The sequence below is a fragment of the Mus caroli genome, chromosome 2 (assembly GCF_900094665.2).
Source record: "Mus caroli chromosome 2, CAROLI_EIJ_v1.1, whole genome shotgun sequence".
In the NCBI taxonomy this organism is placed as follows: domain Eukaryota; kingdom Metazoa; phylum Chordata; class Mammalia; order Rodentia; family Muridae; genus Mus; species Mus caroli.
Window position 1 is genome coordinate 158,060,214 of NC_034571.1, and position 23,231 is coordinate 158,083,444.

The window sequence follows — 23,231 nt, forward strand, 5'->3', positions numbered from 1 at the left end:
AAAAACCAAAAAAAAAAAAAAAAAAAAAATTGTCACTACTACTCCATAGATGTGATTTCATTGCTGTTATAAATCATAATGTTACTGTGTTTTATGATGGTTTTAGGTGTCCCCTCCCAGAGGGGTCACGACCCACAGGTTGAGAACCGCTGCTTTAGAGGAAGGGAGAAGCCAAGGCCCTGAGGCATGTGTCAGGCCTACTGTTGGAGCAACAGGAAGGAATCCCTGTGGGTGGAGCAGATAGCAGGGACAGCTAACAGGGACAGAGGAGACCACGAGAAGCTGGACAAGCGGGACAGCTCCTGGGGTCCCTGTGTCAGCTTTGGGGGCGGGTCTCCATCCCTAGTGGGTGGGGCATGTGCCGAAGAGCAGCAGGGGTTCTGATGGGATGGCAATGTTTGCTGTGGGGGTGGGGGATGGGGAAGGGTGGACCTTGGGGATAAGGGTGGGAATAGAGCAGCTGGTGGACTGGACGGCGGAGGGGGTGGTGTGGGGGAGCGGGCTGACAGGAAGACAATGGAGGGACTCGGCGGATACTTCAGGAAGAATGATGAGGTTTGTGGATGGACTGCTTGTGATAGGAAGGAAAACATGTCAAACACGGTTTCACGGAGTTGGCCTGAGTGAATGGAAAGTTGGAAGTGCCATGGGGGAGCCTGTGTACAGCCCTGGGGAGGAGGTGACAAAATGAAGAGGTCATGCTGGGCATGGTAGGTTTGATACATGGGGACCCTAAGAGAGATGTTGGTGGGCAGCTGGACACGGTCTGTCTGAAGGGGCTCACAGCAGGACAGGAGGTAGGAGAGAGGGGTGGTCACTGGGGGAAGGTAATATGGGAGGCATCCTCATGACGCAAAACAAGCCATATGCACAAACACATGCACACAATGCCTTCCTTCATGTAGCAGTGACTGTCAGGGTGCCTAGTGCCAGGCCTGGCCATGTGAGGGCCTCTGCAGGTATCAGGACACCAAGGCTACCGTGTGGTGGCCACGGGCAGTGAATGACCAGAATCTAAGTCATCAGCCAGTGTCCTTTCCCAGCTATGTGAGAAGAACAGAAAGAAAGTGGGGTGCACGGTACAGTCTAAAAACAACACTCCCAGGGGAGTCCTGGCAGAGCCTGAACTTCTAACGAAAGGCCTGTTCTCAGCTCCCCAGGAACATTCCAGAACATGTAGGCGGCGCGCAGAAGGGGCACTACCATTTCCACGGAAGCCTGGCAGGCACGTAACCACGTGGGGACTGCTGGATTCTGGTGGTGGAGAGAGAAGGCCTTAGCTGGCATCTAATTGGTAGAAAGTGCTGGAAAAAGCTCTTTACCCGCCAGGGAGGAGTGTTTGGAAATCTGAGACTGGCACTCCAACTCCCCCCACAGCCCACTGTGTCTTGTTAGGGAATCGGGTGTTGGGAACACGCATGCGCTGTCTCTGTCAGTGCAGCTAGGGCTGCTGGTGGCTCACCTGGGTTGAGGGGGCAGGGAGACACGCCAGTCTCTGATTGGACGTGAGCCATATCCAGAAACTTCCACTAACCAATAGGTATTTATTCGACTGAAACCCAGCACCTCTGGCTTTTGCTCTTATGTGTCCCTCGCAGACACGGGCAGTGCAGACACAGTGTGAGGTGACCGAAAAGAGCCATCTATTAAGAGAGGTGGGTGCAAAGGTAACTGAAGTGGCGCCAGAAGACACGGGCCCGGGACAGACAGTAAGTCGGTGTCTGGGCTCAGTGAAGCATGTCTGTCACGCAGGACTGCAAGGTAACACACACAACCCAGTGGAGACTTGACTGTCAACAAGGCCAGAGGGGTCTTTGGAAAGACACCTCCTGCACCCCCTGCCATCCTCAGATCCCTGTAAAAGGAGGACGCCAATGGGAAGGTTCATCATGTTACACCAATCTGATGATTGTGGCATAAATTACACTCTTCTCAACAGGGACTGCACAGTTTATGCACTTCAAACGTCGACCCATTGCAGTTAGAGCCAAAGCTTTGTTACATGTAGGGCTGTGGCTGCAGCTGTGGCTGCGACTGGGGCTGTGGCTGTGGCTGTGGCTGCAACTGTGGCTGGGACACAGTTGCTAAAGTGCCCTGGGGCATGCAGAAAGCCCTGGGATCCAGCACCAGATAAACCAGGCATGGGGACTCACCCCTGTCACTTCAGCATTTGGGAGGTGGAGGCAGATGGATCAAAAGATCTAGACCAGCCCTAGAAACTCAACGATTTGGGGGAGACTACACAGCTCTGCCTCAGAAAATAAGTTATTTTCAAAATGTGTTTTGTATTTTCTTCTCCCATGAATATGAATTAATCATGTAACATATATGAGTGTTCTGCTCACATGTGTGAATGTGTACCTTCAGTGTGCATGGGGCTTGAGGAGGTCAGAAGGTGTTAGATGCCCCGGAACTGGAGCTACAGGTGGTTGTGAGCCACCATGTGGGTGCTAGGAACCAAACCTCAGTCCCTAGAAGAAAAGCCAGTGCTCTTACCTGCTGTGCAATCTCTCCCATCCCGATTTTTGTTCCATTTTTGTTTTTGAATCCCTTAGTGTTGGGAAATGCAGGTATGCAGTATCAGGCCAGGTAGCTTTCTTTTCTCTCCTACCCCACTCCCCCCAACTCCTCCCTTTCTTCCTCCCTTCTGGCTATCCTCAAACTAAATATATAGCACAGGTTGACCTTGAACTCCTGATCCTCTGGCCTCCATCCTCCATCCTGGGAACTGGGATTACAGGCTTGTACTACTAAGCCCAGCTGTAGCTTCATTTTTAAAACCAGCTCTGTTAACATCCCCTGCACCGTGAATTTTGGCATCTGTCCTTTAAGCTCAGCTGACCTGGATTCAAGGGCGTTGCAAACACAAACAGTAAAGAGCTGTGGCTGTGACTGAGGGTCTTCCCCTTCAGGATCTGTTTTCAGTGGTACAAAGACCTACCCAGCATAAAGACTACATATCCCAGGCTCCTTTGTAGCCACGAGTGCTCACACTCACATATCTTGTTTCTCACCAATGGGAAGTAAGGAGAAACGAGAACCTGATCTGTAGACCTGCTCTTGGATCAAGGCCGCCAAGACAGCAACAGATTTAGATGAGAGCCATAAGCAGCAGGTACCCCCACTCCCTTAGCCAGACTTAAACTCAGCTCGGTTACCTTCCTTAGATGCCCAAAGGGATATAGGGTTTGACCGACTACCAGGCTGGACTACTGATTTGTCCCTGGGGCTTGTACCATAAAAAATGAACATATGCCATACAAGTATCATCACTGAGCTACATCCCCAGTCCACGTTGGATGTTCATTTTGAGATGCAGTGTCACTGCTTAGCCTCAGCAACCCTGAATTATGACCTTCCTGCATCAGCCTCCCCAGCCGCTGGATGGTGCACCTGCATCAGCCTCCCCAGCCGCTGGACGGTGCACCTGCATCAGCCTCCCCAGCCGCTGGACGGTGCACCTNCATCAGCCTCCCCAGCCGCTGGACGGTGCACCTGCATCAGCCTCCCCAGCCGCTGGACGGTGCACCTGCATCAGCCTCTCCAGCCGCTGGACGGTTCACCTGGTTTGGTGACTGTCTACTTTGATGGTCATTCCTTTCTTTCTGTTTCCCATGTAACTCTGATATGGGCTTTCACTCCATCACAAATCCCGTAGTGTTTTGGGATTAGTAATTTCCCCTTTTGTTTGACGGACTGTCCCCATGTCTCTGCATTCCCGTGGCCTCGGTTTTCTGTTTTGATTATGCCACACAAACTTTCCATTTCATGTTTCTCCCAGGAGTCTTTGTGGGAGGTGTGGTCTTCCTGCTTTCCAGGTGACAGGCCTGATGAACACTTTGGGGGCCTCACTATTCATCTGTTTCCATATAAACATCCCAGCCAGAGATGATCAGGGTGCTTGAGCCATACCTGCCCATAGATACATCTTCTTTGGCCCACAGTATTCAGTTTTTAAAGATGGAGTTTCTCCAAATTGAGAGATTTGACTTTAAAAAGTTCAAATGTAGAGATATTTGACTTTGAGCTGGTGTGGGTATCATCTCTAGCTCTGAATGGCAGCTGCACCCTCCAATAGGAGCCGTTGCCTTGCTATGTCCTTGCCTATCCCCACCCCAACAGCGTTCCAGGCTTCCCAACCATCTAAAACACTGGCCCACAGAGACCTCTAACATGTGCTTTCTGTGGCGACCCCAAGCCATCAGGGTCTGCACCTCCACTCCCATGATGCCCTGCCCATGTAGGGGAGCTGGTTTTTATAACTGAACCTGCTCTGGGGCTGATCCTGTGGTGGGAGGACTGTGTAGGGAGTACACAGTCCCACCCATTCCCACTGGGCATCTGAAAGCCTGCCCAGCCCTGATGGATGATGGCTGCAGGTCAGCTACAGGAGGTCCCTGGCCCTTCCTCACTCCCACTCAAAACAATGTAGCGTCACTAAAGAAGGGCAAGTCCCCAGGCTTGCGACATTTGAGCTGTATCATCTGGTTTCACAATGGCCCCAGGCCGCTCGCCAAGGTGGGGAATTCTTGTTTTTTTCTTTCAAACTCAAGCAAGTTCAATGAGTTGAGGATTTGGCAAGGGTGAGGTGGCTGGGCTGGGATTACAGTTTGACCTCAGGTGATAGCCTAGCCTTTCGAACTCACCACAGTGTCTCCCTCAAGTAGGCAACAAGGACATCCTGACACAAATAACAACAGCACAGTCAAAGGGCTCTCACCATGGCAACCTCTTCGTCATCTTGGTTACTCCCACAATAAACTGGTGAGTCCCCCATGTCTGTCAGTTCCTCTCTAATTCCAGCCTCAACATTCTGGAACCTTCTCTCATGCAGATGGTCTCAGTCAATAAATCAGTCTTAAACACAGAAACCTCAAACTCATGCATGCAAGGAATATCTCGTGACCTCCCTGTCAGAGAATTCATGATCTGCCTGGACTCTCCATTTTTTTCAAAACTCTAGTTTCTTTGAAAAGGTGGTTTTCCCAACCTTCTTCAGACACATCTACTATGTGTGCATAGAAATAAACTCGAAACCTCACTGGGAAGTGAAACCTCTTCTGGGCATAACCCAGAGTTATCTTGGGGACCAGTGCAGTGTGGACGTCGCACCCAGGGAAGCTGAGGGCACAAGAGGCCACCTGTCTGTCCCTTGAGCAGGCCCCGACAGCGCCTCCCCACCCTGGTCCTCACCTGTCCGGTAGCCTGTGCTGTTGAGATACACGGCGAAGGTGCGGCTCTCGTGCTGGGCCTGCCAGGAAGGCGAGGAACAATTCTCGTTGTTGGTGTAGGTGTTGTGGTTGTGGACGTACTTGCCGGTGAGAATGGAGGAGCGAGACGGACAGCACATTGGTGTAGTCACGAAGGCATTGATGAAGTGCGCCCCGCCCTGCTCCATGATACGCCTTGTCTTGTTCATCACCTGCATGGAGCCTGCAAGCAGAGGGTACTGGTGAGTCATGTGGCCTGCTTGGCAGGGGGCCTCTTTAAGGGGCTTCCAATCCTGAGCCTGGAACTGTGGGCAAGCTTAGGAAATCCAAGGGTTTACATGGGCCATACTCCTCACCCTCAACCCAACCAGGAAGGCCCTGGTCTCAGTGCCACTAGACAGTGGCATTGGGTACAAACCTGCTTTGAAGTACCTTGAGTCTGACTCAAACCCTGTTTTGTATATAAACAGGGTGTCTTTTCTTCAGAGTGCTAATATACACAGATTTTTTTTTTTTAAGCAGTCACAAATGCAGATAGAATTAGGCTTTCTTTTGTTTGGAAGTTTCCCAAGAATTATCCACTGAACTGAAGTCTAGCCAAGCCCCAGCCAGTCTCTCTACACTTGTAGCCTCATCTAGGGTGCCTCCTGTATGCATTTGGAGTCTATACCCCGCTACCCTCAAAGCTAACCTATCTGCCTAAGAGCTCCTGGGCTTCCAGCTCTTGTGCCTCTTTAGCTCCTAGACCCTTTATATCCTGGACTCTCCATCTCTTGGACTCCCCAGATGCTTAGGAAATCCATGGGCTTGCATGGGCCAGACCCTGTTCCCAAGTCAACCCAACCAGAAAGGCCCTGGTCTCAGTCCCCCTAGACAGTTGTACTGGGTACACACCTGCTTTGAAGTACCTTGAGTCTAGAGTCAAACCATGTTTTGTACATAAACAGAGCTCCTCGACATAAAAAACAGCTGTATATAAACAGCTTCAGGACCCTCCATATGCTGGACCTTCAGCTCCTGGGCTTCTGATCCCCCTAAATGACTGTGATAGGTCCTTTATCCACACCAAGCATTGAGAGTTCATCCCTGACCGTTCTTGTTGCTCAGTGACATTGAGAACAAGAGACAAGGAGATGAGTATGTGTGGAGGCCTACTGTGTATGGGCTGGGACCTCATTGGTAGCACACAGTAAGCGTGCAATGTCTGTGTGAAGAATAGACGTCAAACTGCACACTGAAGGTGGAGGCTAGACAGTGAGATCCACTGGGACATTCCACACATGCCTTTTCTCCCTTCCTTCTATGGCCGGCTTCAGCTCCCCTTTCCCTTGCAATTCTTTTGTGCAGGATCTCCCTATGTAGCACGGGATGGCCTGGAACTCACAGAGAAGTACCCGCCTTTGCTTCCCAAGTGCCACTATATCCAGCCAAGTCCAGCTGGCCTCGAACTCAGAGATCCACCTGCCCCTGCCTCCTGAGTGCTGGGATTAAAGATGTGCACTGCTGTTGTTACCACCACCACCACCACCACCACGCCGCCGGTACACGATAAGGTTTTTTTTGTTTTGTTTTGTTTTGTTTTTTGAGACAGGGTTTCTCTGTGTAGCCCTGGCTGTCCTGGAACTCACTCTGTAGACCAGGCTGGCCTCAAACTCAGAAATCCACCTGTCCCTGCTTCCCGAGTGCAGGGATTAAAGGCGTGCGCCACCATGCCCGGTGCACGGTGAGGTTTTAAGCTCTGACTTTTAGCTTGACCATATCGGGTTCTCTGAGGTTTGCTGTGCTCCATACCACACAGCACAGTCTGCAGTGGATGTCAGTGTTACCTCCTAGATCACATGTATCCAACAGGCCCTGCCTGGAAGCCTCTGCGTTACAGCCCGCTAATTGGTCTGAGCTTTGGGACCTCTGGGTTGTCCCTGGGGTGGAGAGCGATGCTCACAATTGTTCTAATTACTAACACGTGGGTCAATTGCTCTATATACATGACATGCTAAGTTATTTTTTCAAGTGTCCTTTTTCTGAATGGGAAGCATGGCTGGGGCACGTGGTGACGGATGGGGCCACACAGTGAGGAAGGTGGCAGATGAAGAGCTCAGACCTAGGCTTAACCACAGCAGAAGCAGGGCGGTGACTGTCACCTTCACCAAGGCCTGGTGATGGTGTCCTGGGGAAGCTGAGCATCCCTGTGCCTTTGAATGACTCTTGGGCTCCTTGGGGACAGACGTATTCTTTTATCATGACATTGATGGGGTGCTGTGAGGTGCCTCCAATCCCCAGAGGTGCCCCTTGGGGTGGCTCCAGGGGAATGGGATGCCCATGCCTGTTCACACACAGGGACAGTTCATGGAGGGGTGAGGGCCAGTGATCCTAACTGGCTTCCTCTACTTGAAGCAAGTGTCAGCTTCTCCTGGGGGTAGGAAGGACCGGTTACTATAGTGTGGTTCTGTCTGGTGGTGTTAGGAGTGGGGTTGTGATTAGAACTGGGGAGGGGACAGAATCCTAGAGTCTGGCAAACACCATGATGCAAGCCAGAATTTTCCACCCTTGATGCCACCTGTCTCTCTACTGATACCTGGTGGGCCACATCAGAGTCAAGCTCTGGAAGCCCTTCTCTTCCCTTCAGCTATTCAGACAACACCTGGCTATTCCTGGGGCCAGCATTTGAAATGCTGTACCATCCGGTGAGCCAGTCCACTGCTTTCTGCATTCAGACTATCAGACCTTGCCAGCTCCTTTTGGGCAGGCAATAGCTTCTCCTCTCCCAAGGGCTAGGCCTATTTCCCACTTGGGTGACACACCCAGGGGTGTAGTCAGCACCCTCCCACTGTAACAGCCCTCTAACCATTACACAGCCTCAGGACCTCCACTTTGTCCTCAAACTCACTAACAACCCCAGTCCTGCTTTTCTCTCTGTATGAATATGGTTCCCAGCACCTATGCAGCACACACACACACACACACACACACACACACACCAGCTCTTCCAAAGCACCAGCTCTTCCAGAGGCACCATCCTGGCTATGTGTTCTCCTCTCTGGCCCACTGTTCCGTACATCTATCTTCCTTGGTTTGGGTTTGTAGCCCTACGCGGCTGTCTCCCACCCTTCCTCCCTCCACCCATCCTACCTTCCCCCTGTCCATAGTGAACAGTTGTCTGCAGTGCCCAGCCTCTGGGGACCTGAGCTGGTTCCACTAACCATCAGACCCCTTCTGGAAGCTCAAGGAAAGAACCCCAGAAATTTTCACTGATGGAAAGCCAACAGGCTTTGGGGCTGTCTCTTACGTTTTGGGACTGAAAGCTCAGGGTTCCATCTCTTCTCTTGGCAGTGCCATGCCCTCTTCCTGCCTGGCAGCTCCTACTAGGGAAGAGCTAGGGCAGGCAGTCACAGGAGTATGGTCCTGGGGCAAGAATGACAGCTGGGGCTGCGTGGAAAAGCACTGAACATTGTGCCTCCTTTGCAGACAGTGATCTGCTTTATTGAAAAGGCCCCAACATGGGGCTGTAGAACCCACTTCTGTAATGTGAAAACACACAACTTAAGGGCTCCCAGGACTAATGGCCCTTAGCCAGGAAGACATAGCCACACACAGGGAAAGGGGCCAGCTTTCATGTTTCCTGTGAAGCGGCCAGCCAACCCAAACTTAGGTCGTCCAACACAAATCTGGGGACATATAGACAAAAACAGGCTTGGTTTCTTCCTTGACCAAACCTTGCCACAACACAGGGCCAGGATGAGGTTAGCCTGACATCTCTTGGTGTGATTCTGATGGGCAGTCTCCCCTCTTTCTCAGTGGGACTTAAACTTCAGGGCCCCAACCCCATGATTGTCAAATATCCCTACAACCACTAACTGCCCATTCTTCTTGTGAATTCTACATAGGGGTGCTTAGTACACTACTTGTGTGTGTATGTGTGTGTGTGTGTATGTGCACGTGTGTGTGTGTGTGTGTGTGTGTGTGTGTGTGTGTATGCATGCATGTGTGGGCACTTAGGCATGTGGAAGCCTGAGATGAATGGCTGGTGTCTCCTTCAATTGCTCCCCACCTTACCATTTCACACAGGACCTCTCATTGAACTCAGAGCCCACTGACTGGCCAAAACTGATGACCACTGAGCAATGCAGAGTCTGTGGTCTCTGCTCCCCTCCCCCAATTCCCTCCTCCTGAACCAGGGTTACAGGTAGGCATAAGTGTGCCACACGCGCATTTTTCACACGGGTGCTAGGGATCTGAGGTCCCATGCCCATGCTGTGTGGTAGGTACTTGACCAACTGAGCTATCTCCCTGGCTGGCTGGCTGGCTGGCTGGCTGGCTGGCTGGGTCTTTATCTGATGAAACCCTTCACTCTCTGATTCACGGAAGTAACATTGTGGAACGCCCTCACTGCCTATTTTTTGATGCATTGTACAATTTTTTGCAGGCAGTAGAGCCGAGGTTTACTACTGGGCTGGGCTGGAGATCAGTTGGTGGAGTACTAAGCATTGGAGAAGCCCTGTTTGTCCTCTGGGCATCTGCCTGTAATCTCAGCATTGATAGGCGGAGGCAGGAGGATCAAATACCACCCTCAGCTATGAAGCAAATTCACACACACACACACACACACACACACACACACACACACACACACACACAAAGTCTGTGTTTGTTGATCTAGCATGTGAGATTGTCTGTCTCTGGCACCACCATGCTGAATTAGCTTGTGTTTATTTTGACAGAGTTGATGATTGAACGCAGGCCTTTGAACATGCTAGACAAGAAATCTGCACCGAGCCCCAGTTTCATTTGCCCCTGTAAAGACCTGAGTAGGCACCAGCCATCTACGGGGACTTAGCTGATACCGAAGAATGACCTCTTTCCTCTTATACGCATGTGGATATGCGTACAGGTGGATCTACCCGTATAGGAAAGCCATCGGCTTACATTTGGGTGTCCTTAGCTGCTTCCTAACTTGTCCTTTGAGATGGGGGTCTCTGATGGAACCGGGGCTTGCCAGTGTGAGAAGACTAGGGGGCCACTGGGTCTCTGCCTCTCCAGCACTTCCTGGCTTTTCTGTGGGCATTGGGGATGGAACTCGGGTCTTCAGGCCTGTGCTATGAGCACTTTTAACAACTGAGCCATCTTTCCAGCCCAGGGGCTCTGAGGATTGAAAACATGAGCGACTTCTGCCATCCTTGGTGCTGAAGCAACTCTTGTCTGATCCCTTCTCCAGAGACTTGCTACCCAGGGTTGGGGTGGGGTGTACACCACCTCTGTGCAATAGACTCCCGAGGCTCTTTGGACAGGTATCTAAGACGATGCCGGCCTATGCTTGCTTGTTTTACATTGTGGGGAAACAGAGTCTTTGAGGGTGGGGCCTCCTTGGGAAAGTGGTGGGAGGTAGATTGTTATGGGGGACAAACACAACCGGAGTTAGTAACCTCAGAGTCTTGACGCTAATCTGCATGTGAGCACTCCAGCTCTTACCTGGACTACTGCAGTAGACGCTTACGTCACCTTCTGTGCTGCTCTTCCCTCCACAGACGGAGAGCAATTTCTAACAAATTAAGCAATGTCGTCACAATCCTTTTGGCACTCTCCCTGAACACCTGCTTCACCCAGAGCAAAAGGCAAAGTCCACTGTACTGGCTGGTTTTGCATCAACTTGGCACAAGCTAGAAGCAGAGAGGAAGGCGCCTCAGCTGAGGAAATGCCTCCATGAGATCGAGCTGTCAGGCATTGTCTCAATGAGTGATCAGTGTGTGTGTGTGTGTGTGGGGGGCAGGTCACTGTGGGTGGGGCCATCCCTGGGCTGGTGGCCCTGAGTTCTATAAGTAAGCAGGCTGAACAAGCCACAAGGGACAAGCCAGTAAGCAGTATTATCTCACGGCCTCTACATCAGATCCTGCTACCAGGTTCCTGCCCTGACTTCCTTTGGTGATGAACAACAGTGTGAAAGTGTAAGCTGAATAAACCCTTTCCCCACAGCTTGCTTTTCAGTCTTGGTGTTTTGTTGCAGTGATAGAAACGGTAACTAAGGCATCCACCTTTGGCTGATAGAACCTCAAAGGACCTGGAAAGTCATTGTCCTGATAACCCCACCTTTCCCTCTTGGGCTACTTTACCCTTCTAGCCACAGTGGAAACGCGCCAGGCACGTCCCTGTCTCAGGACCAGCTGCCATAGCTCCAACCTTCATAACATTCAGGTTTTTCCAAACAGTATCTCCTTGGAGGCTCCTGCTGGGTGGCCTGAAGATCACTGTCTCCTCCGCTGATCTCCACTGACTCGGGAGGAAGGGTTATCTTTGCTTTGAGTTCCTTCAAAGTTTCCAAGAGCTGTTTCAGAGGACTGAGCTCACAGGCTGTCAGTGGGTGTGGCCCTGGCCTCATGGGAATGAATGCCCATGGCCTTCCCTCTCTGCTTTTATCTTAGGCACAGATAACCCAGCACAGGCTGTTCCAGTGAGAGCCTTTGGGCAAGGACCCAGGCCTCTCTGTGGAGACCGAGGCGCTTGTGACTAACCCAGGGGCAGTCACAGTTGAAGGCCACAGTCAGACCACCGGAGTCTTAGTCATGTCTTCTTAGCGTTGGAGGAACCTGGCTCCCCACCCGTATTTGGAAAAACAGGACGTTTTCCTGGGATGTCTTCTAGAGCACTTGACTTTTGGACACTGTGGGCTCTTGCCTCTGTAACAAGTGCTAAGCACTGTGGCTGGGCGGCCATGTGGGAATGAAGGCGAATACATTAATACCCTTAACTGGAAATGTTTCCTTCTGATCATGAAGAGGACGACAGTGAGTGAATCCCGGTTCCAGGGGCTGCTGTGGAGGTTCAGTGGGTAAAGCACCAGCCATGCCAGCGTGAGGATCTGAGCTCCATTCCCAGTACCACATTAAAAAAGACAGAGGTGGTGACATGTGCCTGTAATCTCGGCGATTGTGTGTGCGTGTATATGTGCGTGTGTGTGTGTGTGTGTGTGTGTATGCATGCTCGAATGTGTGAGGGTGGTGCCGGTAGTGTTTGTGGTGGTGGTGTTAGGGGTGTTCGTGATGGGGTGGAGTTGGAAGATCAGGAGTTCAGCCATCCTTAGTTGCACGGCAAGTTCACGAGACTGTTTCAAAACCCAGCCAACCAATCGGCCAATGCAGAGCTAGCGATGTGGTGCAGTGGTAGAGCACTGAGCCCAGCATGTTCAAACCCCAGCACCACCTCAGCCAGGAGATACTGCTGGAGTGGTGAGAAAATTGAGTGGATGGCTAACTTTCTTGATGGGCCCATGGGTACTGATGGACCACCCCCCCTCCTCAGGACCACCCACCCACCCACCACCCGACATTCCCTGTGCAGCCATGGCCTGGAACAGGGCTGGCATCGGATAGAAAGACCAGAGCATGCACCTACCACCTGACTGGTTCTACTTCTGCCAAAAGGTACCAATAAGCAGGTGCAGGAGGGACCATTCTGCTGCAGTCAAAGACCCCAGCGTGCAGCAGATGGGGACAAGAGGCCATAAGCTCAGGCCAAGGGCAAGAAGACCTCCATCCTGAGGTCACATTGCTTGTGATGGTCATGTGGCAGCCCTCACCTAGTGTTGAGTGTCTCCAGAATGTCTATATTGAAAGGGGATCTTCCTATCTATAGGCCACCTTACCGGAGAAACATCTGTTTAACAGTCACTTTGGGAGATGAGATGTCTCAGAATAGCTCTGTCCCTGGCAGGGGGTGAGAGGGAGGCCTGGGAGGGGGGTAAAGCAGCAGCAGCCAGAAGCAACATCTGGGCAGAGGCAGGAGCTGAGGTCCATGGTGCACTAGATGCTGTCAGCTCCAGGTTCTCAGAGGCCAGGTGAATATTGCAAGATCTCAGGTATGGTTCCCTGGTTGATGGTGTCAAGGGGAACCCTTCTCACTCCGGGGAACTCCAAAGTCAAGCTGGTGCTACAAACCCCCAAGTCAATCAGGCAGATGCCAGGAGGCCACACTGAACTCAGCTGCTGAATTCTGGGATGAAACGTCACAGTTATTCTGTCGATCTCTCCTTTGTCATCTGTTGGCTCTGCAGTGGAGGCTTCTGGGAGAAAAGCCCAATGGTCTCTCTCAGTGGTAGGGTATCAAAGGGGGAACTCTGAACGATTGGTCTCCACTCTCTGAGGGCCTGCTCAAGATTGCACGCACAGCAATCTTGTCACACTGGGTAAGTATTTAAGGACATAGGGATTGTAGGTGTTGGCCCAGGTTTTGGGGAATGTCACAGAGCCAGTTACCCAGTCACTAAAAGAGACACCTGCAAAGCAAAGCCTGCATCCTATCTGTGGCTGGCTGGTTTTTTTTTTTTTTTTTTTTTGTCAACTGATATAAGTTGGGGTTAATTGGAAAGATGGTACATCAGTTGAGAAAGTGCCCTCACCAGATTGGCCTGTAGGCAAGCCTGTGGGGCATTTTATTGGTTGATGATTCATGTGGGAGGGCCCAGCCCACTGTGGGCGGTACTATCCTTAGGTGGTGGTCCTGATTCCTATAAGGCTCCAGGCTGAGCAAGCCATGGGAACAAGCCAGTAAGTGTAGTTCTCCATGACCTCTGCTCCAGTTCCTGCCCCAGCTCCCAGGGATGATGAATTACAAACTGTAAGATGAGGTAAACTTTCCCCTCTCCAAGTTGGGTTCGGCCATAGTGTTTTATTAGCACAGTGAGAGATAAGCCTAGCTAAGACACCGCTGTCTCTGCACAAGACACCGTGATTGGTTCTGCACCACCTGCCTGGCACAATGCACTGCCTACCCAGATGCAGAACTGGGGTCCACTGCTGTTCTCCCTCAGCTGCCTGCTCAGGAGCACCAGCCCCTAGCCCCAGCTGGTCTCCCTGCTGTTCACACTCTCATCCTCAAGCCAGCCCCTCCCTACTCACAGTTAGGCTCACCTGAGTCCCTACATCTCCCTGTCATCTACCCTTCTTCCTGAGCCTGGGCAGCATCTCCAAGATCCTGATGAGACTGTGCCTACTACAGGGCTCTGCATCTGCCGCCCTGCCCCCAGTGCTCTTTCTGGAGCCGTCCACATGGGCAGTGGCTCCCCAGTGTACAGATTCCACCACACCACTCAGTGCTAGAGGTGCTGTCTCCACCAGGTCCCTTGTCTACCCTGTTGTGACTCAGACCCCACCTGCCCACCATCACCTGCTTCCCTTGCTTCCTTCTCAGTGGGTCTAGCTTCTGTCTCACAGTGCACCTAGCCCACAACCGACCCTCTTGTGACTAGTAAGTATGTCACCAGCAATCACATTTGACCTCAGCACCCTTATCCTCAGAGAGTGGCCAGCACCAACAAACTCCTGCACCCACTGGTTTTGACTCACAGGAGGTCCTGGCAGAAGATCAGAGAAGGAAATTGAGGCTTGTATCTGAATTCCTCCTCCTTCCTCTCTGTGTGTGGGCAGAGGGTATGACAGTGTTGGGTGGCTCTGCATCCGGGTTCCAGTAACTAACCTGAGGGCACAGCAGCCTCCCTGTATGCTTTCTTCAAGCCCGTTCACCCCTAGCAAAGACGCTAAACCCTCTGTGACTTGGCCAAACCCAAGATCACGTGACTATATAAGAATGCCCACAGCCCATGTGACTGCTGGGGCGTGGTCCTCAGGGGCTGGTCTTCACTTACTGTTTTATCCTTTTTTTGCCCTTTGCCCTTTGCTTCCTGTTGCCAAGTATGTGGCAGTCCTGAAGCACAAGGTGGCCTTGAGGACAGATGTGACACAGAAGGGATGACAGAGTAGAGAGTGAGAGACTCTTGACACCACCACTCCAATTCTGGGCCACCAGCCCCCAGACATTTTTATGTGTCTAAGAAGGAATGCTAGGTCTCATTTTCCCAAGCAGCCAAGCCTAATTCTGACACACTTTCTAGAATTCACGCGAACCTGCCCCTCAACACCCTTGTTGACGAATAAAACTAGAAAACCCTCGCAGGAATGCACTTGGCAGTTTGAACCCAGGATGGGCCACTCCTGAGATAACCTGCATCCACACGCCTTCATTTTGCTGGTGAGTGGCAGCTGGAATGTTCAGAATGGATGTCGGTGGATGAAGCTGCCCTGAACTGCTGCCTGGAATCTGGGTGCGTCTCCCTGGCTGCCTGCCATCTGGCCCCCGTGAGAGCCGAGGGTTTCCAACCCATCCCTTGGTTACCGGTCAGCAGGGGAGTATAGTCTCCTCATCTGCCAGATGGAACGTGGAAAATGGGGCTGCCGGGCTCTCCTTTCCTGAGTCTGCTTTGCGCAGGATGTGGACATCAGAGCTGGGGACCTGAAGTCCTCAGTGTCCAGTAAGTGCACCCAGTAAGGTGCACACAAGCCTAGGAGCTGTACCTTGTCCCACTGTCCCCACTACATGCCTGAACCTCAGAAATCAAGGCTCACCCTCAGCTCCAGACTCCACCATGGCTGTCTGTGGAGTGGCTCCTTGCTTGGGGGCACTGAGCGACCCCATCAACTTTCCCCCACAGCTTTGCAGTCCCTGGAGATCTTGTCCACAGGTCTCACTTGTGACCCATCTGCCCATCTTTCCAGCTTTGCCTCTGAGCCTGCACCACTGCAATAGAGCACTGGCTGGGCTCCTCTTGTGCCTGGACAGCTGTAGACTCCGCACCTGCCTCATTGTACAGTCAGCCTCTTCTCCACCTAGTGAAATAGAAGTCAGACTGTTTCCCTTCTCTGACCCATGTATGCCTGACATCCACCCTCCCCAGAAATTCAAGTCCTCTCCCTGGTTTGGCCTCACGCCCTCACATTATGAACATCACCATCAGCACGCCTCAGACTTCCCACTTTCTGTGCCCTGGGTCACAATGCTGCCACTCTGTCAGCCTGCATGCCTCCGGCCCTTTGCACAAACTGTTACTGCTGCTTGAATGTGCTTCCTAGAATTCCTGTTAATAAGTTCCCTGGCCTTTCTTGATCCTGTGTTCCCTTTATCAATGAGATCATTATGGATAAAGTTTCACACGACCCCCAACTCCCTTCCCTCTTTGCGTGACTTCTGATCCTTTCTTACCACCTTCCCTGTCATATGCAGTGTTTTTTTTTTCCTTCTTCTTCTTGTTTTGATTTTCCGAGACAGGGTTTCTCTGTGTAGCTCAGGCTGTCCTAGAAGTGACTCTGTAGCTCAGGCTGTCTCGGAAAGCAGAGACCTTTCTGCCTCTGTCTGCAATCGCTGGGATTACAGGTGTGGACCGCCACTGCCCAGCTTTTAGTTTGTATGTTTTGTCTTGGTTATTGACACACAGCTGGGCTAGATGCCCAGCTCTGTAGTAGATTCTGTTACTTTGTTGCTCTTTGCACATCAGTCAAGATTCTGTCTAGTTTGTTACTTTGTTGCTAGTTACCCTTCTCTAAGAACAAGTGCTCAGTGAATGAGGACGAGGGAGCAAGTGAGGGTCGCATGGTTCATCCTGCAGCAGATGTGTGGGGGAATGCTGAACACCCCCTAACTTAACCTGGCTGCTTGTGTCCTCCAGAGCCAATGTCCAGTTTCCCTTGAGGGGAAACTCAATTCCAGGCTAGAGGTTTCTGGGCTGTCTAATGGCCCCACTGGCTGCACTGGCATTTATACAGAAGTGCTTAGCAAGATGTCTGAAGGCAGAGCCAGCTTGGAAGAAGGTGGGGATGAGGTCACACAGAGACTGGTGACATCTGGAGGAGGCACCCTTGGATCTAAATACACCTGAAACTCCAAGTACGCTTGAACTTCTCATTTCAGTCCCCAGTAAGTTGCTGGTTCCAGTTCATCCAGCATTGCTTGGGCTGAGTTACAGGAAGTCACTTGTAACCAGGAGAGGCGAGACCAATGGGCTGAGGCTATGCCTGTCTGATTTTGTTTTCTTTTTGAGACAGTCTCAAATGTAGCCCAGGTTGGCCTGAAACTTGTGATCCTCTTGCCTCTACCTCCTGAGTGCTGGGGTGACAGACATATACAACCATGCCTGGGTTCATTCATGAGCTGTCATAGCTGATGAGACACCTGTCCCCACACTACCTTAATGGCCTATCTGACAGTCCCACATAGCTGACCTTTGACACTTATGATGGAACAATCCTATCTAACAGATCTGCTCCAGGCTATGTGTGACTCTCCCTGGGCTCTCTCAGAAGCCAGCTGAGCTCTGGAGATGCCCTGAAGTTGGCCTGCATCCACTTAACTTGGCCAGTGCTGGCAGAACCCAGCATTTCCTTGGCTTCCCTGGGCACAGCTCAGCGTTGTGACAGGACTGTGGTGTCACACATAAGCCCATGCCGCTGTTCTGCTGATGTTCCTGTATATCTTCAGAGATGTCCTCACTCTCTGCAAGTGACAGACAACCCAGGTGCTCAGTCACTAGTGCTCTGGGAACCCAGCACCCAGCGATTCCAAATGACAATCAGGGAACTGCAGGCACAACGGAAAGGCAAGACGACCACAACCAACAACCATGAGATAGATTGAGCCCTTCTCGCTGGGTCCTGATGAGTGTGGACAGCTGTCCCCACCTGGGACTGGAAGGAAGCCCAAGATTAGCTCTGCTGAGAGGCCTCCAGCCAGAGGCCCTCTGGAGCTGCCTCACAGACAAGCAGAAAATAGCAGCCGATGAATTTTTCAGGACCACCCTCGGTTTGCCAGTGGTGGCCAACTGCGAGATAATGTGCCGGGCTTTTTGGGCACATGCATTATTGATCTGGGTCTGTCTGGTTTATAAAAAGCCCGTCAGGCCCCCAACTACCTACTTCCTGTCCCACCCTCCTCACAGAGGCTCAGTTTTGTTTGCTTAGGACACAACAAGACACTCGAGGAGGTAACGGTTGGTGGGCACCAATCTCTGTCATCCAGGGCTGTGGGCAGGAGCTGTCACAGCACAGAATATGCAAGTCCTTGTCTCGAATGACTGGCTCCCTGAAATTTACATTTCGGAACACTCACTCTCCTGAGCAATGATGCACATCTGCAGATTCTGCCGATGAGAGTACTTGCGACAGTGAAGCATCAACATGGACACTCTCTAGATAGGCCATCATCCATCCCGGAAATGGGCTGAGCACAGCAGTGATGAAGGTCATGGTTCTAGGTTCAAATCCTGTTTCAACCTGGACATGTGGTTTAACACCTCTGTGCCTCACTTTCCCCATTGGTAAGATGGAGAGAGGGATGGATGTAGCTACTTAGTCGGCCTTGGTTCATTCTTTCTCCCCCCTTTATTTCATCCATGGGCTCCTGATTTGTTTGCTTACACTGGTTTTGATAAGAGTCAGATTCAAAGTTGTGATGCGATTCGGGCTTAGCAAGGGCATTGTCCTGAAAGTCGGCATTTAGTTGATGCTGGGTCAGGTCCTGCATCCGTGCATCCAGGTATACACAGCTTGCTCTGAGCCTTCATCCTTACCCATCTCAACCCTCTGCTCCTGCTCTTGTCCCTGATGTTAATCAGCGTAGCAGTGGGGTCCCTCGGGAACTCAAGTGAGGCCACACACTCCCTCCTGACCTGTTTCACTAAGAATGACACTGAAGGTGCATGTGGTGCCTCATGCCTGTCTTCCTAACACTCAAGTGGCTGAGGGAGGAGGATCTTGAGTTCGAGGCCAACCTCTGCTCTATAGCAAGACCTCGTTTCAAAACAAAACCAAAGACGACAACAACAACAAAAATCCCAACCCAATATCCCTCTGCCCCTTCACGGGGGTCACAGGGCTCGTGGTTTATCAATATTGTATCCCTTTGCCAGCACAGTATCCCCCACCCCACCCTGCCAGCGCCCCCAGCACCTGGCAGAACAAACACCTACTATTCTCAATAAACCTTTGCTGTTGGACCGTGGAGCCATGTGGGCTGCTTTGGGTGCCCTGACACCAGAGCCAACAGCTTGGCAGTCACAGGAAGGGAGCCCAAGGGCCCAGAGGCCAGGCCCGGCTGCATACAAATCACCCCTGTTCCTAGGCCTCACAATGCAGACTCCCCACAGATCCCTCCTTCCCCATGAGCAGATCAGCACCCTGCATGTCAAGCTGTCGATAAAGTTCTGAGCCCTGACTGCTTCTGGGCCATTGTTTCTGTACTTAGAATTCCCTGAGAAGAAGCCCTGCTTGGGGTCATCAGTACCCACTGTGTCAAGGCTGGCTGGAGTTTAAGCAAGTGGCACTTTTGGGTAGTTAAAGCATAGACTCGAGTTGCAAAGATCTGCCCTGTAAGTCACTCTGTCATTGCCACCAACTATATTCCATTGTCCTCAGAGAGCAGACAGGAAAGGACCCATCCCTCATCTGGTCAACAGCATCCACCTGGTCAGGAATAACAACCACAACCCCACCCTTCGCTGGTCTCCGTTTTACCTCCCTTTCCGGGCTCCAGCCATATCTACTTCCTTGATCCTGCCCCAGGGCCTTCGCACATTCTCTTCTCCCCTACCTGGGACACCCACTTCCAGATTTTCACAGTGCACAGTAGGAGAGATGATTTGGAGGGGCATCTAACTTGCAGAAGGAAACCGCATTACCGTGCACACTGTGCAGTATGAAGGTCCCAAGCTCCATGTGGCTGTGCAGCCTGGGAGAGGGGGCCAGTCCTAAGACATGGCATGCCAGCTGTTGGGGGCAAGGGAAGGGAAGGCAAAGCATTCCCAAGGAATCCACGCTGCTGACCGCGCTTCAGGTGATTGCACTCATTTCATTTTACTTTTTTTTTCTTTAAATTTCTGGATCTCATGTAGCCCAGGCTGGCCTCCCACTAGCTGTGTAGTCAGGCACTTTTGATCTGTTTGCCTCCGCCTCCCTAGCGCTGGGCTCACAGTTCCGTGTCACCTGGTGTTTGTAGTGCTGGGCGGAGACAGAATGCAGGGCTTTGCAAATGCCAGGCAAGTGCTCTACCAACTAAGCCACATCTCTAGTCACTTGCATTTGTGGCTCAGATTGCACAGTTTTTCCCTCGGTGCTGGGGAATCAGGCCCTGATGATGTTCAGGCTCCCGTATTAACTGCCATGCTCTTTGCTAATAGCCTGTATCCCCCTTATTCACCCTAGATGACCGCGACACAGGGAGCTAGGTCTTACGGTACCGCTCAGGGACTAATGACTAGTGAGAATGCCCATCTATACTCTTTGGTTTTGATCTGTGTTTGGTTGAATCTGCAAATGGAGAACTGAGGATACAGAGGGTCGAGTGTTCCCATGGGGCAGCATGGACATGGGGTTCAGCTGGGGAGGAACCCATATGCTGACTTCAAGGTGAGAAGACAGGGGGAGGGAGAGATGGGGCTCACTGGGAGATGCTCACAGGTGATCCAAAACAGATCTAGATTGACTCTTTTTTTTTTTTTCCTCGAGACAGGGTTTCTCTGCAGTCCTGGCTGTCCTGGAACTCACTCTATAGACCAGGCTGGCCTCGAACTCAGAAATCCGCCTGCCTCTGCTTCCCGAGTGCTGGGATTAAAGGCGCGCGCCACCACGCCGGGCATTAGATTGATTCTTGAAGCCCTTTTTGGTGGCCTCCGTTTTGGCGTCTCCTGCCAGTGCTTCTTGTAGCAGAAAGAGCAAAAGCTGTGACATTGCTCAGATGGGAAGGGACAGGGGATGGCTTAGCTGTCAGCCAAGGCCATGGCCCAGTGGCTTGGGAGAGCAAATGGTTGACAAGAGCAAACTGAGCACAGTCTCTCCGCTCCTTAGGTTGTAGACATTGGGGAGTCAGTCTGCATTGGGAAGATGGGGATCCCTACCCTTGCGGGTCACCACGAACCCACATTCTCAAGGCCCCCAAGTGTGAGCTCAGGTGCAAACTCCACACAACTGCCTGGCACCTGGAGTTTCTATGGGGGTGTGGGGACATGGTCCTTCTAGAGCCCCAGGTGTCCCTGGCTGGCTCAGCCACTTACCCAGCTCCACATCCTGGTCATCCGTGAGCACCAAGATGATGTTGGGCCGGATGTTCCTGCGGTCCCTCTGGAAGCGTCCCTTCAGGCGGGGATGGGAGAGGAAGGCCGAGCTGCCAGCCAGCAGGGAGAGGAGAGAGATGGACAGCAGCCATAGTGGCAGGCCAGGGGGTGCCATTGGCGTGGCTTGCTGGTCCTTTGCTTCTTCCCGGATGCAGAGGCTGAGGTGGTGTCGTGAGGATGGGATTCCTTCCCCTCTTCCCTCAGGATCTGAAGGATGAGAGGGATAGGTGAGAGTTAGTACTGACCCCGCTGGGCTTGCATGCTGCCTCACACAAGGAAGGGTCAGTGTGGGCAAGAAGAGCCTTCCCCACTGTCTAAGATGGCATGAACACAGGGCCGGCTAAGCTAGAGAAATTGTCTCAGGGGCAGATTGGCAGCAGAACTGTCCACAGGAACTCCCCTGGTGGAGAAACTGCCCTGAAGCATAGTAAAGAAACCCTTCACAGACAAGAGCTCTGTGTACCCACCTACCCAGACACAGCAAAGGAGAAGCCACCAGCACCCCTGCTTGCCTCTTCCCTTCCAGCTCCAGCAGCAGGAGGCTTGGGTTACTGGGGTGCTTTGGGCTGTATGTTCACAGGTTCTTGGCTCAGACCCACCCCTTGGGGGTTGTTGTCCTCACAAACATCAGAAGAACCCCAGTTTCCCCATGGCCAAGCTAATTACTTTTAACACGGCCATGGATGGATGGCCCTCATCCCCTGATCCCACAGTTGGGCAGAAGGGTTCCCATTAGATTGACCTTGCGGAGTAAACAAGATGACTACAGAGAGCATTCCACGCTAGCCTCTGTCATCCTTGACCTCAGGCAGACTGTATCTCCAGCAAAGGTGGGTGAGGGAGGTGGGATGTGATCCCAGAGCAGCAGCTCAGCCACCTCTCGCAGGGTGGGGGGTGGGGTGGGGGGCGGAGAAGGGAAGACTATGTGCCATTGAGTCAGGACACATCACTATAACTATGACCTTGAAGGAGTCTGTCTGCCCTGTTGACTATGGAGGTATGGGAAGGGGATGCTAGCCACCACCCCAGAGCCCTACCCAGGGCCCCCATGGGGTTGTGTGGCCTGCTGTTGTCACCATGTCATTCGCCCCAGGGCTGTAAAATGCCCAGGGGTGTTCTTCTCCTCAGGGCAGATGAAGGATGTCCCATGAGGGGCAGAGATGAGGCCTGTGTTGGTCACAGCTAGATCCCCTGCTCCTTGGGCAGTGCCTGATGCAAATGACTAGGTAACTAGAGGGGTGGAGATTGGAAGAAACTCTAAATTCTGCAGAGGGAGGGATGCTAGGTTCTAGAGGGCCATGCCACACTTAGAGTCTACACAACTCAGAGACCTAGGGCACCCACATGCTTCTCCAGAGGGGCTCCCAAGGAGGAGTCAGCCTTCATGGTGCTATCATTAGAGAGGCACCAGGGACGGTCTGGGTGGGTGCTGTTCACCCTCTTGATCTCTCTCCACAGGGAACAGAGCCTGTCTCCACCTCTGGAAGCCATCTGAGAGCTCAGTTATTTTTCCTCCTTCTCCCTGCCCTCCCCTCAGTAACTCCCCATCTGTAGCCACGGGTCTGCTGGGGCCACATGGATTGCTTCCTCCTCTTGTCCCTTGCTCCAGGGTAGCAATGGGCCCTGCCCTCTGAGGGCCCCAGAGTCTGCATCCCTCTTTGTTGCTGGTGGAGCCTTTCTGACCTCTGTGTCTGTGGTCACCTCTCCCACTGAGTGGTGAGTACCCAGTTCCAACCCAGGTGCTGTGAGGGGTTGACAGAGTGTCCTTGAACATTTGCCTCTCCCCTCCCCCACCCCACCCCAAGAGGGGTTGTTTTGTGGGGCAAAGACTGTGAGTGATTCCCAGTGCCTGCCCCAGTGTCTCCACAGAGATCTGGGAAGGGAGTCATGGCACCAGGCCACTGAGGACACACTAAGAAAAGAAGCCTGGCCTGCTCACTGAGGGTGGTGTCCATGAGGGTCGACACTGGCCGCCTTGGCCTCCTGCCATGTTAAAACCCTTATCTAGCCGGGCGTGGTGGTGCACGCCTTTAATCCCAGCACTCGGGAGGCAGAGGCAGGCGGATTTCTGAGTTCGAGGCCAGCCTGGTCTACAAAGTGAG

At 52.3% G+C, this 23,231-nt stretch overlaps 1 protein-coding gene across 6 annotated transcripts in view; it reads right to left on the bottom strand.

Annotated features, from left to right (window-relative positions):
- The window catches only part of Sulf2 (sulfatase 2), an 81,564-nt gene that overhangs the window by 38,652 nt on the left and 19,681 nt on the right, over positions 1-23,231 (bottom strand). For all 6 annotated transcript variants that reach the window (XM_021157065.2, XM_029473492.1, XM_021157066.2 and 3 more), the window contains exons 2-3: positions 21,070-21,336; positions 5,194-5,433 (exon numbers count right to left, since the gene is read on the bottom strand). In XM_021157065.2, coding sequence (XP_021012724.1) covers positions 5,194-5,433; positions 21,070-21,244 — 415 coding nt within the window. In that variant the 5' untranslated portion in view covers positions 21,245-21,336. The remainder of the gene's footprint in view (positions 1-5,193; positions 5,434-21,069; positions 21,337-23,231) is intronic.